Source organism: Aquarana catesbeiana, linkage group LG01 (genome assembly GCF_042186555.1).
Source record: "Aquarana catesbeiana isolate 2022-GZ linkage group LG01, ASM4218655v1, whole genome shotgun sequence".
Classification (NCBI taxonomy): Eukaryota; Metazoa; Chordata; class Amphibia; order Anura; family Ranidae; genus Aquarana; species Aquarana catesbeiana.
In genome coordinates this window covers 929634238-929651358 of record NC_133324.1, presented here as the reverse complement: position 1 = coordinate 929651358, position 17121 = coordinate 929634238, and the positions used below count along the sequence as shown (strand labels likewise).

The following is a 17121-nucleotide window of genomic DNA, read 5'->3' as shown; positions in this document are numbered from 1 at the left end:
ATAGGCATCGATACTAGTATCAGTGCAACCCTAGTCAGGAGTGTGTAATGTACATAGAACGGGGGTCAGGAGTGTGTAATGTATAGAGTACAAGGGCCAGAAGTGTGTAACGTATGGAGTACAGGGGTCAGGAGGTGTGTAACACAGATGGCAAGGGTCAGGAGAGTACAATGCACAGGTCAATAGACAGACTACAGCAAAAAACTACCTCCCTCCCCAAGCCAAAATCCACCCCCAGTACAGATCTCCCCCCCTTCCAGCAGTCCATTTTCCCTCCCACAGTACAGGGGTCAGGAGTGAGCAAAGTGCAGAGTACAGGGTTCAGGAGTATACAGTGCCTTGCAAAAGTATTCACCCCCCTTCGCTTTTTACCTATTTTGTTACATTACAGCCTTTAGTTCAATGTTTTTTTAATCTGAATTATATGTGATGGATCAGAACACAATAGTCTAAGTTGGTGAAGTAAAATTTGAAAAATATATACATAAAGCTATTTTTCAGAAATAAAAAACTGATAATTGGCATGTGCGTATGTATTCACCCCCTCTAAATTTACCCCCAATTACCTTCAGAAGTCACATAATTAGTGAAATGATGTCCACCTGTGTGCAATCTAAGTGTTACATGATCTGTCATTACATATACACACCTTTTTGAAAGGCCCCAGAGGCTGCAACACCTAAGCAAGAGGCACCACTAACCAAACACTGCCATGAGGACCGAGGAACTCTCCAAACAAGTAAGGGACAATGTTGTTGAGAAGTACAAGTCAGGGTTAGGTTATAGAAAAATATCCAAATCTTTGTGATCCCTAGGAGCACCATCAAATCTATCATAACCAAATGGAAAGAACATGGCACAACAGCAAACCTCCCAAGAGACGGCCGCACACCAAAACTCACGGACCGGGCAAGGAGGGCATTAATCAGAAAGGCAGCACAGAGACCTAAGGAAACCCTGGAGGAGCTGCAGAGTTCCACAGCAGAGACTGGAGTATATGTACATAGGACGACAATAAGCCGTACGCTCCATAGAGTTTGGCTTTATGGCAGAGTGGCCAGAAGAAAGGCATTACTTTCAGCAAAAAATAAAATGGCACGTTTTGAGTTTGCGAAAAGGCATGTGGGAGACTCCCAAAATGTATGGCGGAAGGTGCTCTGGTCTGATGAGACTAAAATTGAACTTTTTGGCCGTCGAAGAAAACCCTATGTCTGGAAACCAATGCAAACCCAACACATCACATCACCCAAAGAACACCATCCCCACAGTGAAACATGGTGGTGGCAGCATCATGCTGTGGGATGTTTTTCAGCAGTCAGGACTGGGAAACTGGTCAGAGTTAAGGGGAAAGATGGATGATGCTAAATACAGGGATATTCTTGAGCAAAACCTGTACCACGCTGTGTCTGATTTGAGGCTAGGACGGAGGTTCACCTTCCAGCAGGACAATGACCCCAAACATACTGCTAAAGCAACACTTGAGTGGTTTAAGAGGAAACATGTAAATGTGTTGGAATTACCTAGTCAAAGCCCAGACCTCAATCCAATAGAAAATCTGTGGTCAGACTTAAAGATTGCTGTTCACAAGCGCAAACCATCCAACTTGAGGGAGCAGGAGCAGTTTTGCAAACAGGAATGGGCAAAAATCCCAGTGGTAAGATGTGGCAAGCTCATAAAGACTTATCCAAAGTGACTTGGAGCTTTGATAGCCGCAAAAGGTGGCTCTACAAAGTATTGACTTTGGGGTGGTGAATAGTTATGCACATTGACTTCTTCTGTTATTTTGTCCTATTTGTTGTTTAATTCACAATAAAAAAAAATCATCTTCAAACTTGTGGGCTTGTTCTGTAAATTAAATGATGCAAATCCTCAAACAATCCATGTTAATTCCAGGTTGCGAGGCAACAAAACAAAAAAATGCCAAGGGGGGTGAATACATTTGCAAGGCACTGTATAACATGCTGAGTACAGGGGTCAGGACTGTGTAACTAACAGAGCACAGGGGTCAGGAGTGTGCAAAGTACAAGAGTACAGGTGTCAGGAGTGTGTAATGTACAGAGTACAGGGTCAGGAGGTGCATAACACAGACAGAAAGGGTCAGAAGAGTGTAATGCACAGGTCAATAGACAGAGTACAACAAAAAATGACTCCCTCCTCAAGCCAAAATCCACCCTCAGTACAGATCTCCTCCCCTCCGAGTAGTACATTTTCCCTTCCACAGTCCAGCTCTTCCTCCGCCAGTACAGCTCCCCTCACCCCCAGAACGGTCCTCCACCCACAGTACGGCTCTCCCCATTCCAAGTACAACTCTCCTTCCCCCTGCAGTACAGCTCTCCCCCTCCATAAAACACACTTATCAGACCAGACCAAGGCAGTTCAGAGGAAGAGAAGCCCTCCCTTGGCTGGGTCATCATAAGACTGGAGCAGGAGACGAGCAGTTCCCCATGCTCTGAACAGACAGATTGCAGGAGCAGCTCCTGATTCAGGTGCCCGGCACTAGCTTCTGCACTGCGGACACTCTAGGGCAGTTTGGACACCCCTGTCAACCCTTATCTATGCCCCTACATATAAGCATTTGGTAGTCACCCAGTTGGCCAGCCTATAACTGCAGTTTAGATGAATCCAGAATCCATGTTTTCATGCACAAATTGGTAGAAGTGTACAAAAGGGGTCTAGCAGTGTCTCAAATGCCTCATAGGCTTCTGGCTTCCAAATTTCTGTTATGACAAGGCTCTTTATGGTACTTGAAGCCATAAGAGAACATTAATATGATAACTTTCATGTTTGTATGCATTTAAGCCTTTCCTGATGTCCTCCGTCTGGGCCTGGTATAGCAAAAAAGGATTGGTTGCATTTTTCTGGCTAGTTGCTATTGGCCATCCACCATCCCCAAGACAAGAACTTGAGTCTTCCCATTGTACCTGCTTCAAACACTCAATGTTTACCTGCTTGGTTTTAAAATAGTCGTTTAAAGGCTGGAATGTTTGATGTTTTTGCCCAGCCAAACATCACCTAAAATGTGTAGTTGCCTTTTCAAGTAACTCCCAGGCAGGTCAGAAATGAAGGAAAGCAGACACAGAGGATCATCTCCCAGCTGTCAGGGCTGTCTTTAAATTCCTTGGATAGAGCTGAATCTGTGGCAGACCAAGGAAGACTGGGGTGTCTCCCCTGCCTTCGGAATTTCCAAACAATAAGTCAAAGCAGGGATACCAAATACAACCAAAAAGAACCAAAGACAAAGTCAGTGACAAGCAGGCAGCTGGATTTTTTTAATATAAGGTGTCAGAAATACATAAAGTTGCATACAGTCTACATATTTATTTTAACAGGTTTACTTTAAGTGTAACAAAAATGATAAGATGATAATGATAGGTAATTTAGACAGGGTATAATCGCCAATCCTCTCTAAATTTAATAGGTACGATGCCCGGCGGGTGTGGAGAGGCAACTCTTTGTACATCTTGCTGCATGTATGCGTTCCTTGATCATCTGATCGAAGGCGAATACTGCTGTGCAAAATGTAAGCACATTATTTCCCTGGAAGGCCAGGTTCTGAATCTGGGGAAGCAACTGTCAGCACTGAGAAGTCCCTCCATACTAAAGGAGAGCCAGGAACGTACACGGCAGGTGCCGGCAGGGGCCAGCATAGAGGCAGGTGGAGACAAAGAGGTGCAGGCACTAGCAAAGAGTAGATGGGTGACAGTCAGGAAGGGTAGAGGGGGAAGTGCCAGGGAGGCCGATCCAGGACTGGAGCATCCCAATAAGTACGCTCCATTGAGTGACATTGGTGAAACCAGTCAGGGACCAGCACTGCTGGAGCTGAGGGAATCTCCTAGCTGCCGGGGGAAGAACTCCTCCAGTGAGAGTGGGGGGGCAGCGAAGGGAAAGGAAAGGCAAATTCTGGTGGTAGGGGACTCAATTCTTAGAAGGACAGAGAGGGCAATCTGTAACCAAGACCTGAAGCGCCGAAGAGTATGTTGTCTACCGGGCGCTCGGGTTCGGCACATCACGGATCTTGTGGACAGATTACTGGGTGGGGCTGGGGAAGACTCAGCTGTTATGGTGCACGTTGGCACCAATGACAAAGCCAGAGGCAGATGGAGTGTCCTAAAGAACGATTTTAGGGATTTAGGAGCTAAGGAAAAGGACCTCTAAGGTAGTATTCTCAGGAATACCACTGGTACATCGAGCCACACCAGAAAGGCAGAGGGAGATTAGGGAAGTAAACAAGTGGCTGAAGAGCTGGTGTAGTAAGGAGGGGTATGGGTTCCTGGAGGACTGGGCCGACTTCTCAGTCGGTAACCGGTACTATAGAAGGGACGGACTGCACCTAAATGAGGAGGGTGCAGATCTGCTGGGAATGAAGATGGCCAAAAAGTTAGAGGGGTTTTTAAACTAGGCGATGGGGGGGAGGGTCCAGAGGTAGAGATAGTCAGCGTGGAAGATATTCCAGAGGGTAGTATTGGGGGCATTAGTGGTAGGTTAACCAAAGCACAAAAACACAAGGTAAGTATAGTAGCAAGTCCTAGTTGCAATCTCGAAACACCCAATACAAGGACAATATGCGACCGGTCTAAACTATGTGGCATGTTCACCAATGCCAGGAGCATGGCGGACAAGATGGGTGAACTAGAGATACTGTTGTACAAGGAGGATTTGGATTTTGTGGGAATTTCAGATATCTGGTTCAACAGCTCTCATGATTGGCTGGCAAGCATTCAAGGGTATACCCTTTATCGCAAGGATAGAGAGGGTAAAAAAGGGGGAGGGGTATGCCTATATATCAAGAATAATGTACAAGTGAATGTGAGAGATGACATCACTGAGGGAGCTAGGGAGGAGGTGGAATCCTTATGGGTAGAGCTCCAAAGGGATGAAGCAAAGGGGAAAATAATACTGGGAGTATGCTATAGGCCCCCTAACCTGAGGGAAGAAGTGGAGACAGATCTCCTATCACAATTTGGATTAGCAGCAAGGATGGGAAGTGTTATCATAATGGGGGATTTTAATTATCCAAACATAGACTGGGTGGAGGGAACCGCGCATTCATTTAAGGCTCGCCAGTTCCTTAATGTCTTGCAGGACAATTTTATGGGTCAGATGGTAGATGCACCAACTAGAAATAAAACATTTCTGGATCTACTGATTACCAACAATACAGACCTGATCACGGATGTGGAAATACGGGGCAATTTAGGTAACAGCGATCACAGGTCAATTAGTTTCAGTATAAATCACACAAATAGGAAACATAAATTGAATACAAAGACACTGAATTTCAAAAGAGCCAACTTCCCTAAACTACAAACCTTGCTAAAAGGCATAAATTGGGATAAAATATTAGGAACAAAGAATACGGAGGAGAGATGGGTTTGCTTTAAGAGCATATTAAATAAGGGCATTAGCCAATGTATCCCATTGGGTAATAAATTTAAAAGAGCGAACAAAAGCCCTGGATGGCTTAACTCCAATGTAAAAATGCATATAACAGCAAAGGAGAAGGCCTTCAAAAAATACAAGGTTGAGGGATCACCATCAGCATTCAGACTTTATAAAGAATGCAACAAGAAATGTAAGGGTGCAAACAGGACGGCTAAGATAGAACATGAAAGACACATAGCGGAGGAGAGCAAAAAAAATCCCAAGAAATTCTTTAAGTATGTAAACAGTAAAAAAGGGAGGACAGACCATATTGGCCCCATAAAGAATGAGGAAGGACATCTGGTTACAAAGGATGGGGAGATGGCAAAGGTATTGAATTTATTCTTCTCCTCAGTCTTCACGAGTGAATCGGGGGGCTTCAGTAACCAAAACTGCAGTGTTTATCCTCATGACAAAACACAGGAAGCACCTCCATGTTTAACAGAGGACAGAATTAAAATTAGACTTGAGAAACTTAACATTAATAAATCACTATATAAGGGACTATATACAATAAGGGACTATATACAAGATTTTAGTAATAAGAACGGTATCATTAGCAGTAATCAGCATGGATTCATTAAGAATCGTTCTTGCCAAACCAATCTACTAACCTTCTATGAGGAGGTGAGTTGCCATCTAGATAAAGGAAGGCCCGTAGACATGGTGTATCTGGATTTTGCAAAAGCATTTGACACAGTTCCCCATAAACGTTTACTGTACAAAATAAGGTCCGTTGGCATGGACCATAGGGTGAGTACATGGATTGAAAACTGGCTACAAGGGCGAGTTCAGAGGGTGGTGATAAATGGGGAGTACTCAGAATGGTCAGGGGTGGGTAGTGGGGTTCCGAAGGGTTCTGTGCTGGGACCAATCCTATTTAATTTGTTCATAAACGATCTGGAGGATGGGATAAACAGTTCAATCACTGTATTTGCAGACGATACTAAGCTAAGCAGGGCAATAACTTCTCCGCAGGATGTGGAAACCTTGCAAAAAGATCTGAACAAATTAATGGGGTGGGCAACTACATGGCAAATGAGGTTCAATGTAGAAAAATGTAAAATAATGCATTTGGGTGGCAAAAATATGAATGCAATCTATACACTGGGGGGAGAACCTCTGGGGGAATCTAGGATGGAAAAGGACCTGGGGGTCCTAGTAGATGATAGGCTCAACAATGACATGCAATGCAAAGCTGCTGCTAACAAAGCAAACAGAATATTGGCATGCATTAAAAGGGGGATCAACTCCAGAGATAAAACGATAATTCTCCCGCTCTACAAGACTCTGGACCGGCCGCACCTAGAGTATGCTGTCCAGTTCTGGGCGCCAATCCTCAGGAAGGATGTACTGGAAATGGAGCGAGTACAAAGAAGGGCAACAAAGCTAATAAAGGGTCTGGAGGATCTTAGTTATGAGGAAAGGTTGCGAGCACTGAATTTATTCTCTCTAGAGAAGAGACGCTTGAGAGGGGATATGATTTAGATATACAAATACTGTACTGGTGACCCTACAATAGAAATAAAACTTTTTCGCAGAAGAGAGTTTAATAAGACTCGCGGCCACTCATTACAATTAGAAGAAAAGAGGTTTAACCTTAAACTACGTAGAGGGTTCTTTACTGTAAGAGCAGCAAGGATGTGGAATTCCCTTCCACAGGCGGTGGTCTCAGCGGGGATCATCGATAGCTTCAAGAAACTATTAGATAAGCACCTGAATGACCGCAACATACAGGGATATATAATGTAATACTGACATATAATCACACACATAGGTTGGACTTGATGGACTTGTGTCTTTTTTCAACCTCACCTACTATGTAACTAATAAATAAGACATTGCTGTTATGTGTTAGCAGTAAGTGCAATTTAAGGTGAACATCTCTTCTAATGCAGGGCAGCAAAAATGACAATACACTGGAGCAGCTCGGTCAGCAATCTGTCCCAAAATCAAACCGCCTCCCAGAAGACAAGCCACCAAACAACCTACTGGAAAATCGACCGCTAAGTGATATTCTGGAAGTCAGGCCACTAAGCAATATTCTGGACAGTGGGCCACAAAGTGATTTACTCCAAGATAGGCTGCCCCAGCCAGAACATGGGCAAGTGACCCCTGAACCCAGCAGGACAAGGAAAGAAGACCATCATCCTAAAGGTATGATTGGTGGTTGGCAATCGAACCTTGTTTCAAGGAAGTACTGATTTGGATTCCTAACAGGAAGCTCTCTTAGAACTTTTGTGTTCTTCTCAAATTTGTGTGGGTTTGAGGTGACCTTCCCTGTATTTAAAAAGAAGAGGATAGGGGGGAAAGAGAGGCACCAATTCGCCACTATAGTATAATATGATTTTATTGTGTAACAAAATGTAAATAAAAAGATGCAATAAGCATGTAACAAACTCCAGAGCAATCACCAATGGGGAATCCGTGTGTGGCTGGAGCCGCTGAGATGAAAGGTCCAGCGATCCATGCAGAGGTCAGTGTGAGCAGCTGGGAAGATTGGACGTACATTTTGTCACACAACAAAAACGTATCACACTGTTGGCGGATTGGACCCTCTCTTCCCCCCTGACCTCTTCTTTTGCAGTGCCTGTATTCCCAGCCCGCTCTGAGAGGCAGCCTTGATTTTCCCAACAGTGCTAATCACAGACTATATATATTTTTTATATTACCTTAAAATTTATTGTCCATATATTCTTTTCAATGCACATCTTGAAGCTTATTGATTAGCAGCCTTGTAATTTAATCTATCTTCCACACACAATGAATTTGAATTGTATTCAATTATCTATAATTGACAGCAAGTACAGAGCTGGGTTCAAAGTTCCTTCCATGTACTTAGACTGAGGTTTCTGCCCAGGTTTGCATGTGTTCCTCCATGGCATCCCACCACTGTTCCCAGGGCCATCTTTAATATTAATTGGACAAACATTTTCTTGCCCCCCCCCCCAGTATATGATGTCATAACCTTTGATACTGTACTACACACAGTGAATGATGAAAGTGAGACTTCCCACCTGTTAGCTGGGTATCTCATCACACAGCGGAAGCAAAAGAATGTTACATCAGTTCCGTGAAAAATGTCACTTTCACAGATGCAAATCATGTAGTGTTTCCATATTTTTGTTCAAACACTGTTCAATAAATAGCAGGAAGACTCAAAATCAGCTTACTGTAACAGATCAGGCAGCGATTGTGACTGGTTGCTAGAGGTTACAGCACATCATTACCGCTCACTGACTGGTTGCTAGAGGTTACAGCACATTATTTCTGCTTGCTGATTGGCTGCTAGAGGTTATTACACATCTTTACTGCGTACTAATTTGTTTCTAGATGTTACTGTACATCCTTACCACCCACTGATTGGTTGCCGCACATCATTACCGCTCACTGATTGGTTGCTAAAGGTTACATCACATCATTACTGCTCACTGGATACTAGATATTACAGCTGATCACTACCGTTCACTGATTGGTTGCTAAAGGTTATGGCACACTATTACTACTTACTGATTGGTTGCTAGCAGTTAACGAGGCCCTCCATAGAGATACTGCTACCTCCAGTCCAGGGGCCCCTTCATAGGGAGACTGCCACATTCAGTCCAGGGGCCCCTCCATAGAGAGACGGCCACTTCCAGTTCAGGGGCCCCTCCATAGGGGGGCTACCACCTCCAGTTCATGGGCCACTCCATAGAAAGACAACTACCTCCGGTTCAGGGGCTACACCTAATGTAGCGTAAAATCAGAATGGAAAGCCCCTCGGATAGTAAATCGGTGAAGAGTGCAGTGACAGCTGTGCAGGGAGATACAGCTACCTCCAGTCCAGGGGCCCCTTCATAGGGAGACTGCCACATTCAGTCCAGGGGCCCCTCTATAGAGAGACGACCACTTCCAGTTCAGGGGCCCCTCCATAGGGGGGCTACCACCTCCAGTACATGGGCCACTCCATAGAAAGACAACTACCTCCAGTCCAGGGGCTACGCCTATTGTAGGGTAAAATCAGAATGGAAAGCCCCTCGGATAGTAAATCGGTGAAGAGTGCAGTGACAGCTATGCAGGAACACGGTGCTCCAACAAGCCCCCCCCCCGCGCAGCGTAAGGGTTAAGGTGCCCTCCCAGCGTGTCTCCTGTATGTGGTCTTACCTAAGTTCACTTTCCCCTCTGCCTTCTTCACAGCGGGCAGGTGCTAGTGGCCACAGGGCAGCATGGGGCACTTGCTGCTTGGTATAGCAATCAGACACTGCCACAGTGAAGCCTCAGAGAGGGGGGGTGAGGAAGCAGACGGCCCCAGACTCCCAACACGTGCTGGCACAGGAGCGGCAGTGCTCCCAGTGGAATTGAAGCTGTGCGGGGAGAGGAAGAGGGCAGATTACTCAGCTGTGACATGGCTACAGCCAGTACAAGAGAGCAAGTAAATGCAGCAGACTGCTTCTTCCGTGTGAACCGGCAACCCTGGACAGCGTTGGCTCAAAGGGCAGCTGCTTTGGGCCCACAACAATGACTGGGCCCAGGGCAGCTGCCTCTTTTGCTCCGCGTTAAAGACTACCCTGACTGTTCCACTCTCAAGCATCTATACCAGGTGACAAGGGGTTGACGCTTAATCCAGACTCTAGGACTAATGACTTTACATTCTAACATACCCAAAACCCTATTCTTCTCACTCTTGGTAGAGCATCTTTTGGTATCCTCCCATGACTGGCGGTCACTCTACGATATCTATACCAGGTGACAGGGCTCTTGCACTCCATTCAGACTCTAGGACTTATAACTTCACATTCTGACATCTGCACACAGGCAACAGAGCTTCCCCCCCAACCCTATGCTAATACCCAAGACCCCTACTTGGTAGAACATCTTTTTGGTCTCCGATCAATGGAAATGTCTAAGTGTCGTAAAAAAATATTCTTTGATTTTTAAATTGCAGAAGATATAGAGGAGACGGTCAGAAGACTGCTGGAGGAAAAGAAGCAGAACACAGAGGAAATCGAACAACTAAAACGCCAGATACAGAAATTAACAGAGGAGGTAATTATGTATGAAGATATAGTATAAATTTAGGGGTCTTTAAAAAGGGGTAAACGTGATCATTCGTCACCCTTTTATCCACTGATTCATCACTTTACAATTGGTTCACTGCTCTCTCAATTTATAAAGTTAAACTTTACTGGGAAATTGGTAGCTAATCGTAAAGTGGTAATAAATGCTGAAAAAAAAAAGCCAGTCCACCTGCAGGATACTGTCACAATGTGCTAGTATGCATTGCATACTAGCACATTATGAGAGACTTACCTTAAAACAAAGCCCTCCAGTGGCGGGTTGTCACCGCTGACAGGGCTTCCATCTTCACCTGTCTTCATTCCAGGTTCGAGGGGTCCGGCCGCTTGAATGGCCGAGCCACCATGACGTCAATCCTGCGCATGCGCGGGAGTCACAGCCTCGGCACGAAGTTCTGAAGGAACGGCATGAGTATTCCATCCTTTCAGAGCTCATGCTCCGGTGACATCACCAGCTGCTGCTCACTAAAAGGTACACTCTCCTAAAAAACGTGCTAGTTTATGACATATTCATTTTTTTTTTTTAAGATATATTTTATTAAATTTTCACAGTTTTACAAAATGTGACACATAGGCATATGTTACATGGTAACTAGAAACAAAATAAACAGTTAAATCTTAATGAACAGAGTTGTACCATATATGACCCAGTGTTAAAAACCGTAAATATAAACTTTGCTTATGACATATTCATTTTACCTACAGGTAAGTTTTATTATATGCTTACCTGTAGGTAAAATTAGAAGAAACAAGTTTACTACCGCTTTAACCGCTTATAGACCGGAAGATTTTCCCCTTTAATGACCAGGCCATTTTTTTGCTATATGGCACTGCGTTGCTTTAGCTGACCATTGAGTGGTCGTGCGACATTGTATCCAAATAAAATTTATGTCCTTTTTTCAGCACAAATAGAGCTTTCTTTTGGTGGTATTTGATCACCTCTGCGTTTTTTATTTTTTGCGATATAAACAAAAAAAGAGCAACAATTTTGAAAAAAAAACGATATTTTATACTTTTTGCTATAATTAATATCCCCCAAAAAATGTAAAAAAATAAATTTCTTCCTCAGTTTAGGCCGATGTATATTCTTCTACATATTTTAGGTAAAAAAAAACAAAAAACGCAATAAGTGTATATTGATTAGTTTGCGCAAAAGTTTTTATAGCGTCTACAAAATAGGGGATATATTTATGGCATTTTTATTATTATTATTATTTTTTACTAGTAATGGCGGCAATCAGCGATTTTTAGTGGGACTGCGACATTGCGGCGGACAGATAGGACACTTGACACTTTTTTTGGGACCACTGGCATTTATACAGCGATCAGTGCTATAAAAATGCACTAACTACTGTGTAAATGTCACTGGCAGTGAAGGGGTAAACACTAGGGGGCGATCAAGGGGTTAACTGTGTTCCCTCGTGTGAGTTTCTATCTGTGGGGGATGACTTTCTGGAGGAGGAGACAGATTGCTGTTCCTGGTTACTAGGAACAGCAGATTTGTCTCTCCTCTCCTGACATACACGCATCCCTGTTCTGGCTCTCGGACATCGCAGCCGCCGGTCACGCGCATCGGGTCCCCCGCAGTGCAGCAGGTGCACGCGCCTGCTATCGCCCTTAAAGGTGCCGTCGCACACTTACGGCGATTTGCAGGATCCTGCCGACCTGCCGCAGGATAATGACAGTGGCTGGTCGGCAAGTGGTTAAAATAACAATTGTAGGGAATATATCACTCCCTACACAGACTTTATGATGGTGTGGATTGCTCTCAATATGTAGAAAAAAAATGGTTGAAAAATGGATTAGAACTCTGTGACCCCGTTAACCGTTTGCCAACCAGCCGCCATCATTTTACTGCGGCAGGTCGGCACGATCCCGCGAGCAGTCGTAGCTATATGTCGGCTCGTGGGATCGGGATAGCAGGGGGTGCACTGCGGGGGTGCCGATGCTCAAGGCCAATGGTTGCTATGACTGCCGGCCACGAGCGATCGCGGGCATGAGAGGCAGAACACGGAAGTGTGTTTGTAAACACACAAATCCCTGTTTTGCTCTGTGAGGAGAGACAGATCGTGAGTTCCTAATAGCTAGGAACCACGATCCGTCACTTCCTCTAGTCAATCCCCTCCCCCTTCAGAACACACACAGGGAACACACTTAACCCCTTGATCGCCCCCTAGTGTTAACCCCTTCCTTGCCAGTGACATTTTTACAGTAATCAGTGCGTTTTTATAGCACTGATGGCTGTATAAATGCCAATGGTCCCAAAAATGTGTCAAAAGTGTCCAATGTGTCCGCCATAATGTCGTCGATAAAAATCGCAGATCGCCGCCATTACTAGTAAAAAAAATAAATAAATAATAAAAATACCATAAATCTATCCCCTATTTTGTAGATGCTATAACTTTTGCGCAAACCAATCAGTATACACTTATTGCGATTTTTATTACCAAAAATATGTAGAAGAATACATATCGGCCTAAACTGAGAAAAAATTAGCTTTTATAAAAAAAAAAAAATGGGGATATTTATTATAGCAAAAAGTACAAAATATTGTGTTTTTTTTCAAAATTGTCGCCCTTTGTTTGTTTATAGCGCAAAAAATAAAAACCGCAGAGATGATCAAATACCACCAAAAGAAAGCTCTATTGGTGGGAAAAAAAGGACGTCAATTTTGTTTGGTTGCAGCGTCGCAGGACCGCGCAATTGTCAGTTAAACTGACGCAGTGCCGAATCGCAAAAAATGACCCAGTCATTCAGCAGCCAAATCTTCCGGGTCTGAAGTGGTTAAGGAGATCCACCCTCTCTATTTATCCTGCTTACCATTATCATTGAAAGTGAAAGTAAAAAAAAAACTAACATTTTGGGTTTTCCCCAGAAAAGTAATAGTATCTTCCAATAGGGACACTGATTCTGGTGACCTGCGGGGTCCCCAAGGACTTCCCATCATTTGCAGAGATTTCCTCTCACTTCCTGTTTGGCTATGGGACAGGAAATTAAGGGAAATCTCCGCAATGGATATGACAGGGGTTATAACCTTCCCTTACTTTATCTAAAATGAAAAAAAAGTTTTGCCTATAGTTCTACTTTAATACCACATAAAAAGTTTAAATTCAAGCAGTGTAAGTACCTGAATGTGACCTGGCATCAGCCTCTTGATGTCCGCGTACAACGGGGCTGGAGTGCTAGAGGATTAAGTAGCACAAGGAGCCAGACAGTTCATGATGATAGGAAGAGAGAGCAGAGTGACAGAAAGATGGGCTCTTTACTGTGCTCCTTCTGCTTTCACTGTCCAATCACAGGCTGGGGTGAGTCCAGGATGACCTGGGCTCAGAGGAAGTGGGTTGAATGATGGTGGCTATCAGACTGAGGACATCTATCAGCAGAAAAAAGTACTGCAGGAGAAATCTCTGAACTGAAGTAAAATTTTGCAGCAAAAGTTGGTTTCGCTCTATTATCTTTTAATGGACTGTTTTTTAATCTTTGTATTTTTGGTTGGAGCTTTTCTTTCAGCTAGACAGTGCATTCTTTAATTGAAACCATTTCATCACGTACAGTACATATGCAAAGGCTAACACAGCTGCTGGAATGCTAGGCCAATATAATGTGTGCAGGGTATTTTCATTGCACCACACTCCTTGAGCTATTCATCCTGGGAAACTGCATGGGCATTTGTTCTGTGCGAATAAGGGCAGAAATGAATGTTAAAAGACTATTTTCTCTCCAGGTCTGATGTTCTTCATTCATACAGAAAATATTAAATCAGAAAAACACAGCATTATGGCCACTGGATGGAACTGATGATCATAGGAAATAAACACATACAAATCCAGCAGAGGCCCTAAAGAATAAAATGGAGGGTGTTGCAATTTTTGATGTCACATGGTATTTGCGCAGTGGTTTTTCAAACACAATTTTTTCCGGAAAAAAACAAAAACACTTTAACCGTTTCAGCCCCGGAAGATTTTACCCCCTTCCTGACCAGTGCACTTTTTGCGATACGGCACTGCGTCGCTTTAACTGACAATTGCGCGGTCGTGCGCCGTTGCACCCAAACAAAATTGACGTCCTTTTTTTCCCCACAAATAGAGCTTTCTTTTGGTGGTATTTGATCACCTCTGCGGTTTTTATTTTTTGCGCTATTAACAAAAAAAGAGCGACAATTTTGAAAAAATAAACGCAATATTTTTTACTTTTTGCTATAATAAATATCCCCCAAAAATATATAAGAAAAATATTTTTTCCTCAGTTTAGGCCGATATGTATTGGATTGGATGCCATGCACAGCTGCACTCCATCATTGGTATCATTGGTATCAGTGATAGGAATTGTGCCCCATTGTTGGTATTAGTGGGAATAATAATGTCCCATTGTTGGTGTCAGTGGAAGCAATAGTGCCTCATTCTTGGTGTCCATGGGAGAAATAGTGCCCCAAAGGCAGGATAAAGGCAAGCGAAGGGCCAGTTCTGGCCCCTCGACCACAGTTTGGAGACCACTGGTCTAGGGGATGTCTTTTTAACATTTATTGCTTGAAGGAACTTTAACAGGCGAGGGATTAGGGCATGGGATACTCCAAAATGGCTAGCACATAGCAATTAGAGGACAATCTTTTCCTTAAGTATTTGTGAGAGTTGGGCAGTTTAAGGCCTCACAGAAGACCATGAAGAAAGTGTCTTTGATATCTGGTTACTTGAGCCAATGCACAACTACTGTTACCCAGTGTGATCTTCAGAACACTGCATAGTCACAGAGATCAAGTCCCAAGGACAGGTGCCACCTTCCAGCTTTCTCTGGACACAGTCCAGTGCGTGAGACAGTGCTTCTCCAGACCAGATCCCTTGTGGTGAGGTCCTACAATTAGCTTCTAGCACAGTCTATGCATGCCCTCAGCCCTGACTCCACTGAGACCTCTAGAACAGCTACACAGTCCATGGGCTCCTAAGGGCAACAGCCCCTCAGGCTCTGGAACCCTCGTGGGGAGAAGGAACCCAGCTCTTCACTGCTTCAGACTATTTATCACCATTGCAGCCCCCTTCTGGACATTCCTCTTCAGGGATTGGTAGAAGCATGATAAATATTCAGGCTACTCATCTGAATCTCCCTCCCTAAGCTCTGAACAATTTTCTTCCAGAGACAAGGGGAAGCAATCAAACTCCCAGCCTGTGAAAAATTGACCTAGCATCCTATGCTAGGAGGATGATAATTCTCCCTGCCAAACTACCTAGAAGATCAGTCTAGAAGACTGATCTTTAGGTAACAGCACCTTGTTTGGCAGAACAACACTAGAATGTCTTGTAAGGAGTGCTCTTTCCAAGGGGTTTGCTACTATTTTGGTGACTCGCAAGAAAGGGGGGAGAAAGGGGGGTTGGGACTTTAAGTGAGGCAACGAATGGGTAGGTTCATCTGCCTCCATCCCTATTTTATATATATATACATATATATATATATATATATATATATATATACACATATATATATATATATATATATATATATATATATATTAGAACAAGGGGGTTGGTTGGGACTTTATATGAAGCATAGCTAAGAAGATAAAGATATGCAATCACATGTTGGTGGATTTCAAATTAATATGCATTGAATAAAAAGGGATAACATGATAGCACCTTAACAATTTATTATACATAATGATAACATGATTCACAATCAATATAATAGTAATAAATACATTAGTATATAGTAATAAAATTATTCCAATTAATAATGCACATAATTATGTTAATGGTGATAATGATTATGGATAAATTTCATATTATTGAATCTCAAAATCACATGATTGCATTGATGTAGCATAAGGCTAGGGCTCTACGCGTTTCGGGGAGATGTCCACTCATCAGGAGCAGTTACATTGGGATAAATCTATAATAGAACAAAGGATTGCAGAATGAACAGATGTTTGACACCAAGGAAAAATAGGACAGAGGAGGGATGGAGTATTCCCAAGCACTCTGACCTACATATGAATTGGATATATAATTTAATAATGTTCGCGACAGGAGGCGCCATGGAGAATGTTCTGTTTTCCATGGCGCCTCCAGTCGCGAACATTATTAAATTATATATCCAATTCATATGTAAGTAAGAGTGCTTGGGAATACTCCATCCCTCCTCTGTCCTATTTTTCCTTTGTGTCAAACATCTGTTCATTCTGCAATCCTTTGTTCTATTATAGATTTATCCCAATGTAACTGCTCCTGATGAGTGGACATCTCCGTGAAACGCGTAGAGCCCCAGCCTTATGCTACATCAATGCAATCATGTGATTTTGAGATTCAATAATATGAATTTTATCCAAAATCATTATCACCATTAACATAATTATGTGCATTATGAATTGGAACAATTTTATTACTATATATTAATGTATTTATTACTATTATATTGATTGTGAATCATGTTATCATTATGTATAATAAATTGTTAAGGTGCTACTTTTTTCTATCATGGTATCCCTTTTTATTCAATGTATGTTTCTTTGAAATCCACCATCATGTGATTGCATATCTTTATCTTCTTATCCGTGCTTCATATAAAGTCCCAACCAACCCCCTTGTTCTAATATATATTTTGGTGACTCAAATTACTATGATTTAAATGCATGTATACAAAAAATCCCTTTAACTCCCCG

The 17121-nt window shown here is 43.1% G+C and overlaps 1 protein-coding gene across 1 annotated transcript in view; it reads left to right on the top strand.

Annotated features, from left to right (window-relative positions):
• The window catches only part of LOC141120832 (uncharacterized), a 97745-nt gene that overhangs the window by 39709 nt on the left and 40915 nt on the right, over positions 1 to 17121 (top strand). Inside the window, exons 5-6 of the mRNA XM_073611040.1 lie at positions 7320 to 7578; positions 10346 to 10446. Coding sequence (XP_073467141.1) covers positions 7320 to 7578; positions 10346 to 10446 — 360 coding nt within the window. The remainder of the gene's footprint in view (positions 1 to 7319; positions 7579 to 10345; positions 10447 to 17121) is intronic.